We start from the raw sequence: 16,714 nt of genomic DNA on the forward strand, positions 1-16,714 counted from the left end.
TAGTACTAACCTACCCATTTTAACTTAAAAGAAAATAGAGCCAAAGTCTAACTTTACCAGAGGTGTGCATATGTAACAGACATATAGCCAGCAAGTTAAATAATTCAGTGGTGACAACATAAAAGCAAAGGATAGAGAAAGCAGTTTGCTTCAGTCAATCTTTAAATCTTGCCCACTCTTTCTTACAGAGAGGAAGAGCTGCATGAAAGAAAAATGGCGCTGTTCTCTGACAGACAGAAATTAGGTTTCCCTCCTATTTCTCCATACCACTGCATGAAGGATGCTGTACTCACGTTTGTGTTTGAGGATGTGTGGCGTGAAGTCCTGGGCTGTATGGAGGCGTTAATCTGCCGGCACTGGGAAGGATCAGTCTCTGGTAAAGGCCAGTGCTGAAATAAAATTTGAAATGGATATAGTTCTCTAGTGCTCTTTTTTTAAATGGATGCTCTTTGGAGTGCTTAAAATTAATAAGCCATAGCCTCATGGTGTATGCTATGTTTCTGGAGGCAACATTTGTACATTAAATGGTGCTTTAAAGAGAGGTGGTCAGTACCTTTTATTACTTAGTTTAAATTTTATACCTTCTATCGTTTCCGTTATTTTTATAGCATTCTAAAATGCTTATCTCTCTGTTTTATTTGGGTAACACTGCTTCTCTTTCTTTCTACTACCCAAACATAGTCAGTTCACTAGTGTGTTTGATAATCATACAAGTCTGAGAACATGGTTTGTGGTGCGCTTATTTCATTTTCTGACTAGCTGCTGACCTGCATCAGCAGAGCAGAGACATTGCAGTAGTGTATGGTAGTGCCTTCTTTTTGGGTTTTTTTAAGTGGTAAATGGGGTAAATAAAAAATAAAAATGTTTTTTTTTTATAGTATTCTGCACCAAATTATATTTTCAAGGGATGTTAAAATTTGTAGTTGATATTCCTCTTGAAACAATTCATAACCTGTTTGCCTGTGGGATAAATGCAGAGTAGGAGTTTTTACAAACATGGAATGGAATAAAATACATATTTAGGTGATGACCTTTTAAAAGCAACAATTCCTTCTTTTTTCAATGTAATGAGACATGAATTCAATAATATTAAATGGAGTCCAAACCTGGGTGAAATCTGTCAAAAAAAAAACCAACAACTTTGGATTCAAGGTATTGGCATAACACTGATAGTTTGTAGTGATGTGGATTCTCCACTTTTCTTGTTTTGCACAGATGATGAGAAAAATGTTGTGACAGTAGAAACAATGAGAACGGATCCTGGAAGCCCTTTCTTGCCATTTGAACCTCTGCCATTGGTGTTACCTCGAGTGCCACAATCTAAAATGCCCTTGGTCACCTCAAATTTGGTAAGCTCTACTGGCCAAGTGTTTTAAGGTTGTGTTAGAGTAACACTGCTTGGTCAGAGTCTAAAATTTTCTAGAGAGAAGTTTGTTCTTTTACCTCTTCTTACATTTAGAAGCATGATGACTAACTGCTCTTCCTAAAACTTTTTGTTATGCCTCACAGTCAATGATTTTTTTTATCCCTGTTTTGCTGTTTTAAATTTTGTTGTTTTGTAGAACCATTTATGATTGACTGAGGTAAGGCGAGTTTTGGATGGTAATGATATAGAGTCTTTCCATATTTAACATTGTTTGAGTTTAACTGCAAGATTCTAATTAGGGTGCACAAGAGATGTCCTAGTCACTGTCAACATAGTTCTTAGACGCTAGAGACTAGAACCTAATCTCTTTGAAGGGGTGAGCGACACTACATTTAAAACACTATCTTTTAAAGAAAAAGTTTAGATATTGATTTTGGCTCAGCATAGTCTTCTTTAGGATTGGATGTCCCTAGAGTGTCAAGCACCAATAATGTTACCAATATTCGGTCAGTTTTAACTCAATTCTTTCCTTTTCATTTTTTCTTCCCACTTTTCCTGCATAATCTTCTACCTCTTCCTCACGTTTACCTTTATTGTATGTGTAGTGTCCACAACCAAGATGTGGCCGCAAAACCAAAAAGAGGAGAAAATCACCTCAAGTATGTATGCTGGAGAGATGAAAGCTCTATTGTTCTTACTATTGGTGTCATTATGGTGGGTGGAATTTGCCATTTTTCCAGATCAGCCTGAGTTACAGGAGAGGATTTTCCAGTTTTGGTCTTGACATTAAAGAATTGCCCTGACAAAGTGAGAGCATAAAGATTTTCCTACAGCAGTTACTTATATTACACCAATTTGTGCACTGTATCACAAGATTGTTTCCTGCAAATGAAAGCCTCAGTTGTGAAGCTTTATGCAGTATGGTAGCACATATTTTAAAATAAAAATATATACTAAGTGCCATCATTTGCAAGACCAAGCTTAAACAGATTTAGGATACTTGGCTAAGATACGAGAATTATGTATATGAGTCAAGTCGGCTTTAGTTGGAAGTACTGCGCTTCTCTTATTTTCCAAATATTATTTGGCAAGGATAAGAACATAAGTCAATGTCTGTGTCGTCATCATGTCAAAAATAAAATCTGTTGTTTTTTTTTTCGATTTGCAGATAAATATCTGCCAAGGATCAAGTGGTGGCCCTCAACGAAATCTGAATGGTTTGATGATGATACATGGGATCCACTTACAGCAAAGGAATCTGCCTCTAATAGACAAAATATTGTAAGAATAGTAGCTTTTTGTCTTTGTAGTACTATAGTAAAGCTGAGCTTTCTAATGCTAGGGAAGAAGAATGTATAGGATGTTATATCCAGTGTCATGGAAATTCATCTCACACTGAGTAAGCAACACTTCTTGATTATTTTTCTCACCTATTTATCTATTATTAATGATGCAGTATATTTATTATACTTGCACATGACTAACTTTAATGTCCTGTGTAAACCCATTGGGAATACTCATATGCTTATACTTAAATACTTTGCTGAATCAGGTTGTAAAAGTGTTAAATATACCATCTTTTCATAAGAGTAACAAAAAGGATAGTGTTGAAGTTTGGGAAATATATAGTGGCTGGATGCTCCTGTAAGAGATGGATGCAGTGTGGCTTGCATGGGGGAGAGGAAGAGTGATACATCAGTGCCCTCTTATACCAAGGTATCACAGTCTGGATTTGTAACAAGTGGGCTGTTTCATTTTATTGAGTCGCTCTTAAAGAAAGACTCCCGTCGCCAAATGGCAAATTGTGTGGTGGTTTTGTGACATGGGAAATAAAGAAACTCAGCACCTTTTTGTTTGGTCTAAATATGATTTCAACTCGGTCTGTAGAGATGAAAGATTAATGCACTAACCCACTAAGCTATCTAATCCCAAACTTTGGATTTTTTTGTAAGATGGCTAGTTTATCACTTAGCTGATGTCTGTATCACAACTTGTTCTTGCTGCTATAATTTTTGTAAATAATAGTAAGACGTCATTGTCCACTCTCTTCAATCTGGAACATTTCCTAATAATTAAAAAAAAAACTTAACTATTTTTTTCTGTTCCTTGCCCTATTCCTTGGTAGCACAGCCCCGAAAAGTGTACTAAGTTTCTCAGTACTGTACTTAATGTGGCCATTGTAGTTTTCAGATGAGGACTATACTAACAGTATGAAAATTGTTATTATGACCATGTTTATGTATCTTTCGTTTGGTTCCTTGATTCTGTTGTTAGAGATCTGGATGACAGACCATTGTTGAGGCCAGGCTCCAGTTCCATCCTCTCAGCAAGAACTCGACCAAATCGCGCACTGGAGCTCAGTACCTCTTCTCTGTCGTACTCTGCTCATTCTGCTAGAAGACGCAACCCACCACCCCGCACCCTGCATCCCATCAACACTAACCGCTCTCGCTCTGGGACACCAAGATCCATAGATGAAGTCGTCAGAGGAACACGACTGTATGTGTAAAAACAGTTTTTCATCCTACAAATTATAGAACTAAACGTTTATAGAACCTAGTCCGTGTAAAGCAAAAAAGCTATCAAATGTAGGACGTCTGATTTTTTTTTTTATTTTCAAAAATATCATTTCAAATTAAATCACTGCCTACAGAGAAAGCTGAAACAGCTGCATTTGCTAAAATCCACATAACATTTTAGCTGCAACTTATGTTTCTGAAAATTGCCTGCCTATGTGATGCTGTGCACTTCTGTATAAGGGAGATTACAGCTTTATAAGCTTTTGAGCAACTGCAAAGCAGACAATTTTATTAATGGCTGTCGTGGAGAGAGAAGAGTTGCATGTAAATATATACAGTATAATATCTACAGAGGATACTAATCTTAGTGAGTCTGTTGCAGAGCCCACTGAAGTCAATGGAAAGATTCCCAAGATTCTCAGTGTGCAATTATTTTCATTTTCCTCTAGTTCTTTGTCTGCATTCAAAACAGACTTTTTACACTTTAAAAGCTGCTGAGTTACAAGTAGCAATCTTCTGGGTTTAAAAGAGATGTGCCAAAATATGTCATTCTGGGAAGCCATCAGTACCAAAAGTCTCTAACTGATTTCTGATGCTTCTGTTACCTGTAACAAACCAAGATGGTATATTATGCAGCGCTGCTAGTAAACCCAGAAGAGTTGTTGGATTTCACAGGCCTTAAAAATATTTTGTTTAGAAAGGTGAATTAAAGCTTCTTTCTCTGTTGAGTGTCATTTGCAGGCAGGGTAGTGACAGAATTCTAACTGTGTTCCTGGAACTGACTTGACTTCTTTATTTTTCACTTTGCAGTCTACCTTTAAAAATGGACTCATGTTCTTTCAAACTCATCCAGTTTTGTCTGAAAACTACAATAGTGATCTTGTCTTCTATACAGTTTTCCAGATATCATTACCACTTTAGCTATAATTTACATAATAGATAACCCTCCTTTTTCCTTCCAATGTCTTAGAATGTGTCTCTTAGCTATTCTCAGACTCAGATTCATTTCACAGTTCTTGAAGTACCCTGTTTATTCTTAGAATATGTATTAAATACATATAGTGGGTTCCAGAGGGAGGTTTTAAGAATTTGGTTATGCTTTCAACCTCTTGTAAGACATAGTTCCAAAATGTACCCCCCCAGTCTGGCAATCCTAGAATATGCATGTAATACCCAAGGCCTCTTGAATATCTCCAACACTTGTAAGTGGACATTATTCATCTATAAGATGCCTATAAATTGCGGTATTTTCAGAGCTGAAAAGCTATTTTTACAGCTTTCTACTTTGGTTTGCACATTGGTAGTTTTTCCTTAAAATGTCAGATTATTAACACAAATACTGTATAGATTTAAATAACACAGTTAACTAAATTTTAAATCAGAATAGTTACAAATCTTCCCTTTTATGCTTATTTGTCAAGGCTTGTTTTGTATCTTCTCTGCAATAGTTGCAAATTAAGCATCACTCAAAAATATAGAAACTAAGAAGTGCTGCTCCCTGTCTTGTTTTAGATGTTGTTGATTCCATCAGTTTTGTAAAACAAATACTGACCTTGCCTTTTGTTGCGTTCACCTTTTTGTTAAAAAAAAAAAGGATTTGCTCTTAACAAGCCTTTTACATCTTCCTTTTTGTTTCTGTAATGAAATCATAAAGAGGAATTTCTTAGGCCACAGTTAGTAATTTCACAGACATGCAGAATGAAAAGCAGAGTTGTGTGGCAGAATCTCGTGCTAATATATGCATTTCAGCAGTGTCTATATTTGTTTGCATATTTTATCAAACATCATACTATCTAGGCACTAGAGACAGTAAAATAAAATTTCAAGAGTGTCCTTTTGGACATAGTATCAGAGGGGTGGCTGTGTTAGTCTGGATCTGTAACAGCAACGAAGGATCCTGTGGCACCTTATAGACTAACAGAAAAGTTTTGAGCATGAGTTTTCGTGAGCAAAGACTCACTTCATCAGATGCTAGATGCATCTGATGAAGTGAGTCTTTGTTCACGAAAGCTCATGCTCAAAACTTTTCTGTTAGTCTATAAGGTGCCACAGGACCCTTCATTACTCTTTCGGACATACTTGTCTTCCCCATTGTGGGGTATCATTGGTCTGGTGTTGGTTCTTTTCCTCCACTTTTTTGGTGTTCTGGGAAAAGTGACAGTGTCTTTAAGAAAAAGGCAGCGTAAGCATGTCTTAAATTGTGAAATAAAAGAGGCAAAACATGACTTCATCCTTCAGCAGTATGGTGGAGTTCCATAGCAGGGTGCCCTTTTCCAAGAACACCAGGACTCCGGTCAGCTCCCTCTTGGGTACTGGCAGCTGCTTAGTACTTATTTCTCACGGTATTACTTACAGTAATTAATCACAGTAATTATTACTCACAGTATTTCACAGATGAGGTGAATAAAAAGTCTTTTTTTTTGGCTTTGAAGATAAAAGATCAAAACTTTTTAATTGGATCCAGTATTAAATGGGGGAGCTAGTACAGTGATATTCATTTACAACATGTTCTCAGCTATGTGTTCTGCTTAGGAGATGGGGATTCCACATTCATGACCAGATGCTGCTTCTGTATACCTTCTATTCTCAGTCTCACTTAGAGAGCACTACAGTAGTCCATCCTTGAGGCTACAAAGACATAGCTCCAGAAGGTACTTCTGGCTACTGCCACAGCTTGGATATCTAGATAGCGCCACAGCCAACATGGCATACCTCCTAGAAAATGCACAGAAGCTGTCAGCAGAAGAATTTGGTAGAGAGAATGCAAAATCTGCCAAGAGTTTCTCATTGCCCACCAACATTTATCTTACTATAGCCTGAGTTGGTATTTTGCTGACTCTGTTCATCCAGGTGCTTATTTTTTGCATACAGCGAGGTTCGAAGATGGCATCTGCTTCAGATACAAATGATATGTGTAGCTATGCTTCATGAACATGTTGCTGACATTTGAGCCCAGACCATCACAACCATCCCATGGTCTTTCACATAGATGTTGAAGAGGAGAGGAGAAGATTTTTAGGCCTGTGGGATTCCCCAGATAGGGGCTTTTTGGTAAGAGCAGTTGCCTATCACATCCTTCAGATGTGGTCATGAAGAATAAGCAGAACCCTGTAAGAGCAGTACCATCAACTCTTGCTACATTCCATAGATAGGATAGCAAGTGGTCGGCCATATTGAGAGCACTAAATAAATACAGTGAAACTAGCATAGAGGTCTCACCATTGTTCATGACACAAAATCATCTGAAAGAACAACAGCACTGTTTCAATGTCATAGGTAGGTCTGAAATCTATCTGGCAAGAATCTAGTGACGTGGTTATGTGCTGTTACCGTATGCGTGACCTTGCTTAGGGTGGTGAAGACCTGAGATCTAGTGAAACTGCTGAGGCTGTTGATTGGTATTTTGACCATTGACTGAACTAGAGTGTACCTCAGGGTCTCTGGAAGGTATGCCTTCCCACGGGATACATTGACAAAATGCATGAGGAGCAATCCCAAGCGTGCTATCAAGGGAATACAGGAAATTACTGGCTAAGACCCTTTTGTTAAAAATGAAATATGGACTTTTTTAATTTTAATGAAGTATTCTCCCTTGAAGCCCAGCTCTTCTATACTCTTCACACAATGCGGCATCTTAAATTACAATTCTGCCTGTGTTGTCCTGGGTTTTATTGTTTCATTTGCTTTAGCTCACATCATTTTCAATCTCTGGCATTAATGTATATTTTTGATTGTTGGTGGTGGTGTATTCCAGTCCTACTGCAAACGATCAGCTGTTGTCACCCTCCTCAATGCCCCTGAGTCGAAATAATCTTCTGCCACCTATTAGCACTGCTGATGTAGTGGAACATTTGAACACCGTGGGATCCCAAAGGCAAACGGTAACCTCCTAATTTGGTATATCATATGAAAACACATTTAATTGTATTCTTTGGAAATGAGACATGTTAAAGTTGTATTTTCTCTCTGCGGATTACATTGACAAGTCCACAAATTCTTTTATTATATATTTATTCTGGTATAGATCTTTATTTTTATCCAAATTATTCTGAAGTTCTTAGAAGTTCACCAGTTATGATGATAATATGCTGTGCTACACTAATAAGCTGATATGTTTTCACCAACAATCTGTAACAAAATCGAGTGCTTTTTTATACCATTTTCTGTTTTCTGTGAAGATGCTTCTAGCTGATTAGACTCTGATTCCAAGATTTTATCTTTAATGTACATTTACAATCAAAAATAGTTTAATTGTTAATTTTTCTGTATTCTGATATAGAAAGCCAGAGGGAATTCCAGTCGAGCACAGAGTGCAATGGCAGATGAAATTACCCATCAGCAGCCACAGGAGCGGCTTTTCTTACCTGACCATTTCTCCAGGCCTAATACAACTCATGCCTTTTGGGTAAAGAGTGACAAATGTATCCAAATGATGTCTAGAATCTGAGAGAGTGTTTGGTAGATCTTTTTCCTTTACCATTAGCATTTATAAATACTTAATGGAGAACTAGATGGCTCAAGTGATTGGTGACAGCATTCAGAACTTTTAACTGCTAAATTCTCAACTCAGATCTGCCCAGGTTGGTAGCTGTAAAGTAGTTTGGCATCTGTGAAAGTCTGTCCAGTTCCTAGAGGTTAAATGTCCATGCCTCCAAATTCCTCACAGCTGTCTCTCTTACTGTCAGCATTTTTAATTGTTGAAACTACATTGGTGAAGCATCCTTAGAGATGAGCCGTCTAGAACAAGCTTAAGATGTATTATGGAAAAGCTTTTACTAACCTTTGTCTGAATGGCTGTGTCTACATGAGAGTGTTTTTCCGGCAAAACCAGGCTTTTGTCAGAAAAGCCAGCCGACCATCTACCTGCAACGTGTGCTCTCTTGGGAGTTTTCTGACAAAACTCAGCACATCTGCTGGCAATATTACACCTCTCACCTCTCTCGACAGTATTCTCTCGAGAAAAGAGCTGTGTAGATGCTCCAGTGCCTCTGTTGTCGACAGAGGGGTCTTCCATGGAACTGGCCAGCTTGCTTTATGGTCTGTGCCTTTGGCCATGTTTAAAGGCGCAGGGAGCTCCAGAAGCCCTGTGCAGGAAGCTGGAGATGTGGCTGTAGGCTGGCAGCATGCAACAACCACCATGCCCCAGCAGTCACTTCCTGAACTTGATAAAAACAGCACAAGCTACCTGAGATCCCCCTGTCCTCTCTCAGGACACTGGAGGGGGTCTCAGGGCCCACCCTAAGGCAGCAGGAAGAGGGCCCCTTCCTGGTCCAGGCCCAAGCTCAGGGACCTGCTTGCCCTCTGGCCAATGAGCCAGTCCTCATGGACCCAAGTGCAAAGCACCTCAATGCCCCGGGCTACGCCTGAATCACTGGAGCCCTGGTGGACCACAGCCACTGTGCCTGCACTGTTGAGCAGGTGCAGGCAAAGGTGGAGCTCTTTCACCAGGCCGCATGGTGGAGGTCAGGGGGAGGGATGGCCACCTGCCCCTATTTTGATGAGCTCAACTGCCTCCTTAGAAGTAACAGTGTGCTCCCAGCTGGGAGACAGTGGATACTGGGGAGGAGCCCCCCCACGGAGATGGTGCCCCAGGACCTGGGAATCCCGCCAGAGCCAGCCCAGGACCTGCTTTCTGATGCTGAGTAGAGCAAGGGGACCCTCATCATAGCCCGGGACTCGGGCCCCAGATTAGGATGCAACGGAACCTCCCCTTCACACACCCGAAGGCACAGTGCACTGGGTTCCTTGCCTGGGTGAGGTAGGCATTGAACAGTTCCTGGGTGGGGTCCAGGTGCCCAGTGCAGGGCCTCATCAGCCATGACAGGAGTGGGTAGGCCACGTCCCCCACCGTGCAGAAAGGTGTGTCCCTGATGGCCAGCTCCCAGCGGGTACACAGGTACCTGCTTCTGTCCTCTGGAACAGGCTGGAGTTCTGGAACACCCTGGCATTGTGGGTCCAGCCTGACCACCCAATACAGATGTCCAAGAATTGTTGACGGTGGTCCATCAGGGCCTCCATGACCACAGAGTAATACCCCTTCCTATTGACGTAGCATGGGGCACTATGTTCCGGGGCTCAGATGGGGATGTGGGTCCATCCAGCACCCTGAAACAATTGGGAAAGCAGAGGGCATTGAAGCTGGCCACAAGGGTGTGCACATTGGTGGTGCTGATGAGCCTCCAGAGCAGGAGTGCATTGATGGCCTGTATCATCTCTGAAGGGGGAAGACTGGACATTCCTATGAGAGACTGGGGAGATAGCGTCCCTGGGCCCTAGCAAGCGCCACAGCCCTTTCCCCCGCTCCCTTCTGCCCACTCCCTTTTCCCTCTCCCTCCTCCCCCCATGTAGGGCCTGTGGCCTGAGGGTGCCTTACCTGCATAAGTATGGCCTCTGTGGTGGACCTCACAACGCCAAATTGATGGGCCATGGACCAGTAGCTGTCAGGAGTGGCCAGCTTCCACGAAGCAACGATGACCCAGCCGGTCCCTCCAATTGGAGCTGGTGGGGTACTGCCAGACCAGCGTGAGCACCTAAGGGGGTGAGGGTGGATGGGGCACCAGGGCACTGCAGGTGTGCTCCACGGGCTGCCTGTCGGGGTCATCCCCCAAGATGCAGTGGAACACACTGATCAGGATGAGAGGCAGAGCCAGCAGCAGCTGGTCTGCGGTCAAGGGCGAGCTTGGGGGCTGCTCTGGCATGGTAGTGATTGTCACCCTGCACTAGCTTTGCTTTCGCTCAGCCAGTTATGCAAATCCCAACACTGGCAGGCAGCATGGGATGGGGAGGTCCTTTAAGGGTGCACAGGGACCTCCATGTGAGCCTCACTTCTAGGGTTTCAAGGCTGTTTCTGTTGAGAGAGTGGCCGGTGTGTGTGGCTGCTTTCTGTCTACAGAGTGATTCGCTTTTATGTGTAGATGCAATCTGTTGAGAGGTTTTGCCAGGGAATCTCTTCTGACAGTGCCTTGTCTCTCTCGAGAGGCTTCTTGTGTAGACATAGCCAGTATGACCTTAATCTGTAGAGTGTTTCAAGCCAGCAGCTTTGCATTAATGAAGGAACCACGAAAAATGTTTTGTTTTGTAAATTCCAAGGGAATGGTTGCACCATCTACTCAATCTCCTGCATGACGTAGTAAGTCTTAAGCCACATATTACAGTATTTGTAAAATCCTCACAGTTCAATTTCATAATCAGATTCTACTGTATAGCTTTTCATTTTCAAATTTACCAAGGAACAGTGTGGGTTGGCTTCTCATCCCAGTTTTAATTAGTTTTTTGTATTATATTAAGCGTCATAAGTATTGACTCTTTCAGCACATGTATAGTTCTGGTATCACTGAATTGTTACTTAGTTCTTAGGATGCCCAACTGTTCCTATCTTTAAAAATTAGTAGTTTCAGTAATTGAAACAAAAACAAATGGCTAATGGTGCTTCTAAGTAATATGCTAATCCCCTATTTACCGAGTGCTCTCTAAAATGAGGGACACACCTACCTACCTTTCTTCACTAACAAGTGAACTTCCCCAGCTTATATCAGCCAGCTGGGGGGTCCCTGGCTGGGGGACAGGGAGACATGCAGCCCCACAGCTGGCTCTGCTCCAGCTGCAGGGTCCCGGGCTGGGGCTGGGGAAACCAGCAGCTCTGGTCTTAGATCCTTCCTGCATCCCTAAATGGCTTCAGCCTTAGACACTCCTCCTCTTCCTGCAGCCTCTTCACCAAGGCTTCTAGGCTGGGTGGCTCCCCCAGCCCTCCTGCTCCCAGCAGGTGACAGTCATTAAAACCAATTAATTCAAGTGTTAAGATTTCACCACCTAGGCATAAGGTAATTGCTATCTCTAGTGAAAGCTGCTGAAGATGGCAGCTATCTCTATTTATACATGTCTGCCTGAGGCAGCAGTGTTACGAAACTGCAAATTACTTCTTTAATAGCCACATGCAGCTTGAAACTGCCCAGCTGGAGACCTTTGACAAATCTAAGGTGACCCATGTTTGGGTCCCAACCCATAGGTTGGGAATGCCTGTTCTACATACATATACTAACTATATCCTACTTCTGGTGCCAGGCTATTCAAATACATCAGAAAAGTACCTAAACTCAACTGGTATATGTCAAGTTACAAGTACTTGGAATGAACTGGAGACTATGGCTACGTCTACACGTGCAGCCAACATCGAAATAGTCTATTTCGATGAATAACGTCTACACGTCCTCCAGGGCCGGCAACGTCGATGTTCAACTTCGACGTTGCTCAGCCCAACATCGAAATAGGCGCAGCGAGGGAACGTCTACACGTCAAAGTAGCACACATCGAAATAGGGATGCCAGGCACAGCTGCAGACAGGGTCACAGGGCGGACTCAACAGCAAGCCGCTCCCTTAAAGGGCCCCTCCCAGACACAGTTGCACTAAACAACACAAGATACACGGAGCTGACAACTGGTTGCAGACCCTGTGCCTGCAGCATAGATCCCCAGCTGCCGCAGAAACAGCCAGAAGCCCTGGGCTAAGGGCTGCTGCCCACGGTGACCATACAGCCCCGCAGGAGCTGGAGAGAGAGCATCTCTCAACCCCCCAGCTGATGGCCGCCATGGAGGACCCAGCAATTTCGACGTTGCGGGACGCGGATCGTCTACACGGTCTTTACTTCGACGTTGAACGTCGAAGTAGGGCGCTATTCCTATCTCCTCATGAGGTTAGCGACTTCGACGTCTCGCCGCCTAACGTCGAAGTTAACTTCGAAATAGCACCCAACGCGTGTAGACGCGACGGGCGCTATTTCAAAGTTGGTGCCGCTACTTCGAAGTAGCGTGCACGTGTAGACGCAGCTTATATGTATTTTATGGGCATTTAGTGTTGCTCTTCTGAGTTTTTGCCTATGAGCAGAAATTTGGGAACCAATTGTACTGGTATAGTGAGGGATGAGTGTATATTGTAATTTTTGAGCTGCGGATAAGAGTGTAGTGCCCTTTGTTCAATTTAAGGAGAGGAAAAACAACTTCATGAGATGACACTTTTTCATCTCAGGCTCATATTATTGCTTATGAGGTCTGGAGTTACTGGGCAACATTAAAAGTGTTGCAATAAAATTTTTGGTATTGGCACTTTACCATTTTTTAAAATCTTGTTACTACAAGTATTCAAAACTTGTTCACCTTATCTTTCAGCTGGTTCCACAGTGTCACCATTCTTGCACGGTTATTGACTGTGCTAATCAACCTCGGACCAGTAGAGGATCTGCAGGCACAGGTACATGCAATATACTAATGGGTGTGTTGTGGAGTATTTGCTGCTTTCATATCACAAGACTTAAGTTATATCTGCAATGTGAACAGAAAATCAATATATTAGATACTTCTTATTTACTGTTCTATAAATTTGCACAGATATGGAGCTTGTGTGTTTTTCCTTCCTGCCATTATGTAAGAGTCTAAATAATTCAAAGGACTTTTACACTGTGGACTGTAATCCTTCTCCCATTAAAATACATAGAAACTGACTGAAGCGAAAGCACAATCACGTACAGTAAGGTCTCAGAGTATGCGAATCCAGAGTATGCAACCCAGCTCTTATGCGGCTGACCCCCGTTTCAGACTGTATACAGTAAATCCTTGAGAGATGCACATTTGACATGCAGGTATCTCACATCAGCATGATTGGAGGGGGACCCTGGAAACTCCAGTCACAGGCAGTTGTCAAGGAGCGGCAGGCAGGAGATCCCTCTTTCAAAAGGGAGCAGAGCTGGCAGGAGCCAGCTCTTCCCCTGAGTGCTGCTGGAGGGGGCTTCAGCCACCACCATGGGCCCTGGCCCCAGGCACTGCTGCAGCCCCTGGCCCCAGCCCTGCAGCCCCAGCTCCAACCCTTGCGAACTTAACTTTGAAAACAAAGCCATTCTGATATGCGTCAAATACACCCCTCACTACCATTTTGTGGCATAGCTGCAGAAGAGGGTGTTCACTGCAGAAATCAGCCAGGGAGGGAAACCTTTTGTTTCCCAACAACCGGTTCTTCAGAGATTTCAGGATTACTGTAGGGAGGGTGTCAGTCACCAAACTATGCAATTGCACAGCTGTACAAAACAGTTAACCAGATCTATACGGTATGCATTATTTTCAGGTGTGACTCAATAATTTACATTGGAAAACGGTCTGGATTGTAAATCCTTAAGTGGGATAAGTTTATTTTTCACCTAAAACTCAAAGCCTGTATCTCTATCTATTTTAATACTGGAATATTTGTTATTTTATAGATTCTGTTAATACTGTGTAAGAGTAAGGGGAAATAGGGTTGATTTTATTGTGATATATTTTACCTGTGTAATGTTGAGTCTGTAGTAGCATTATGTTAAGATGTAAGGCCAGGGGGCGTGGGAAATGGTGGTGGTAAGTTTAAACTCATAAGGCATATTGAAGATTATTGTACATAGTTTTGGTTTTTAAAATTCAGATAATACAATTGTTTAAAGTACTTTAACAAGTGGATAAAAAATGTGGATATATATGGCATTGGTATGTAAGACTTCTAGCAGGTACTAAAATGGATTAAGGTTGTAAAACCCTGTCTAATTGTTAAAGTTAAGTTTAAACACAAGGGGCACCTCAGCCCACAGTGTGGGTCCAGGCTGCTCCAGTTCCCATCAGTTAACCTCATCTGCTTAGGGTGAGACTGGTGAACATCCCTAAAATGCATGTTCTTAAAAGTTTTACCTAATCTTTATGTAGGTCTTCAGCTACATGGTGCTCACAGCCGAGGTGGATCAGTTACAAGAAGCAGACATGGACTATAATGCATAAGAGGAAGGATCTGTCCTTCACTAAGATGCAATGAGCACATCTGAAACCTGAATCAGTGAATCTCAGCAATATCAAACTTGTTTACAGAAGAGCTTAAGAGCATCTTCATAAAGGATCTTATTTTTGTATGTTTTTATTTTAAAAGCATCTGCCAAAGACTATAGGGTACTCAGCATACTTCCATTTTCACTATTCTGGTGAACACTAAAGCTTGTATCCTTAGTCTATTACATTGTTTAAACCATTGCTAATGTATTCATATTAAATAGGAGTGCTGGCTCAGGATTCTTTGGTGCCTGTTAGTGCAAGCAGTGGCACTACTGGAACACTTGCCTGTGGGCTAGCTTAGTGAAAGTTTGTAATAATTTTCACAGGAATCTATTTACTATAAACTAAGTTTTTTTAATCTTAGTTTTTGAAAAAATCTTGCTAGAAGTGTAAGTGTAGTAATTATTAGGCTTATTTATTGCATGTAATTCCTTTTCAACTGCAGTCTAGTCATTTGGACAATTTATGGATCCTGTCATCAGAATACCAGACACTATCACAATTGCATAAAATAAGATAGCGAATAAAGATGAAATCTTACACGTCCGTGTTTGCTAATTTTAACTTGCAGCCATAACTTGTAGCATGCTCTTGTTTTATAAGCTAATACCTGTACTAGTGACTCAGGCTAGTGTCCTCAGGGGACAAAAATGGTCTGATTGTAATCAAACTTCATTTCTACACCTTACTCAGAGAATCCTTTAAATATTTAAAGCAGTAGTAGGTGGGTCTGTTTGTATTTTGAAACAAATTAGTGACTAAAGAAACATTTCTGTGCACAAGCATCCTTTGCCATTTCAGTTGCACTTGAGAGCTCTTAGGCACAGACACATTCTGCTTTTGTAAGACACTCTGGGCTATATTAGGAACAGTTACTATTAAGACTTAATTGTAGCTCTTACATGAAATGCAATGGTCTCCCAGGAAAGCAGCTAATCTGTAATTCAGTTTAACTACAGATATTGGCTGCAGGTCTCACTAACAGTAAGTGCCAGGCTGCAGATATGCAGTCATAAATTGAGGGTACCCTCATTTGGGAACAAAGCTATTCTGCTACAATGTGAAGACAGTAAACAGAGGGAACTGATTCTTTTATAAACAAATTGAGTCACTTTTATATGCAATTAAAAAGCCTTTTTTTAAACTTCATCTTTGTGTTTGTATTTGAAAACAGCGAGGACCAGTGTGGTGGTTTGTTTGATCAAGTGACTTTATGGTTGTCCCATGGGAGTATGTTATGCTACCCTAGGCATGGGCAGTCATTTTTGACATGGGGCACACAATTCCAAGAATTGGTAAGTGGGCAAGAGATGCACTTTACTGTGAAGAAGAGGTGGTGTCTGAGATGTAGATTGGGTGCAGAAGGGAGCTTGGGACAGGGGACCTGGGGCACGAGAGGGAGTTTGGTTGAAGGAAGGGGTTGCGACCAGGGTGCAGCATAGGCGTGGGCGTTGGAGAGGGTTCTGACCCTAGGGAAGGATTTAGGACCATGTGCTGGATCTGAAAGAGTCATGACCTCAGGTGTGGGGAGAAAAGGGTGCAGAGGGGTTGGTCAGTGACCTGGGGCAGTGGATTAGGGTGCAGTAGAGGGTTCTGGCCTAAGGGAAGGGTGAAAGAGTTACAGTACCCAGTAGGGAGTTGAAGTGCCATGCCAGAAACAGGCCCTGGCTAGGCAGTGCTCACCTAAGCAGCTCCTGGCCAGCAGCACATTGAATGTGTCCTGGCTGTTGTCTCAGTGTGGGGCCTTCACATTATGCCCTGATCCCCAGAAAAATCTCCATTCCCTGTGGCTGGTGTTTTGCTAGGTGAAGGTGTGGAACATGAAACCAGACAGACAATGGGAGTACAGAGATTTTGCAAGGAGTGGAAGTGCACCCAAAGCTCTCCCCCTTACATAGCCTCAGGGATAGTCTGTGGGCAGGTTTAAAAGGCTTGGTGGGCTACATCTGGCCCATGAGCTGTATCTTGCCAGCTGCTCCTGTTACCCAGGCTT

General features: G+C 42.2%; 1 protein-coding gene across 3 annotated transcripts in view; it reads left to right on the plus strand.

The window, feature by feature from the left end:
- FAM149B1 (family with sequence similarity 149 member B1) overlaps positions 1-15,847 on the plus strand; it is a 21,706-nt gene extending 5,859 nt beyond the window's left edge. For 2 of the 3 annotated variants that reach the window (XM_075000304.1, XM_075000306.1), the window contains 9 exons: positions 189-376; positions 1,216-1,349; positions 1,972-2,025; positions 2,535-2,647; positions 3,641-3,865; positions 7,640-7,766; positions 8,165-8,290; positions 13,048-13,129; positions 14,602-15,847. In XM_075000304.1, the coding sequence (XP_074856405.1) occupies positions 189-376; positions 1,216-1,349; positions 1,972-2,025; positions 2,535-2,647; positions 3,641-3,865; positions 7,640-7,766; positions 8,165-8,290; positions 13,048-13,129; positions 14,602-14,666 (1,114 nt within the window). In that variant the 3' untranslated portion in view covers positions 14,667-15,847. The remainder of the gene's footprint in view (positions 1-188; positions 377-1,215; positions 1,350-1,971; positions 2,026-2,534; positions 2,648-3,640; positions 3,866-7,639; positions 7,767-8,164; positions 8,291-13,047; positions 13,130-14,601) is intronic. The other variant, XM_075000305.1, reaches the window with a different exon arrangement.
- The last annotated feature ends 867 nt before the right edge of the window (positions 15,848-16,714 follow it).

The sequence above is a fragment of the Carettochelys insculpta genome, chromosome 7 (genome assembly GCF_033958435.1).
Source record: "Carettochelys insculpta isolate YL-2023 chromosome 7, ASM3395843v1, whole genome shotgun sequence".
Classification (NCBI taxonomy): domain Eukaryota; kingdom Metazoa; phylum Chordata; order Testudines; family Carettochelyidae; genus Carettochelys; species Carettochelys insculpta.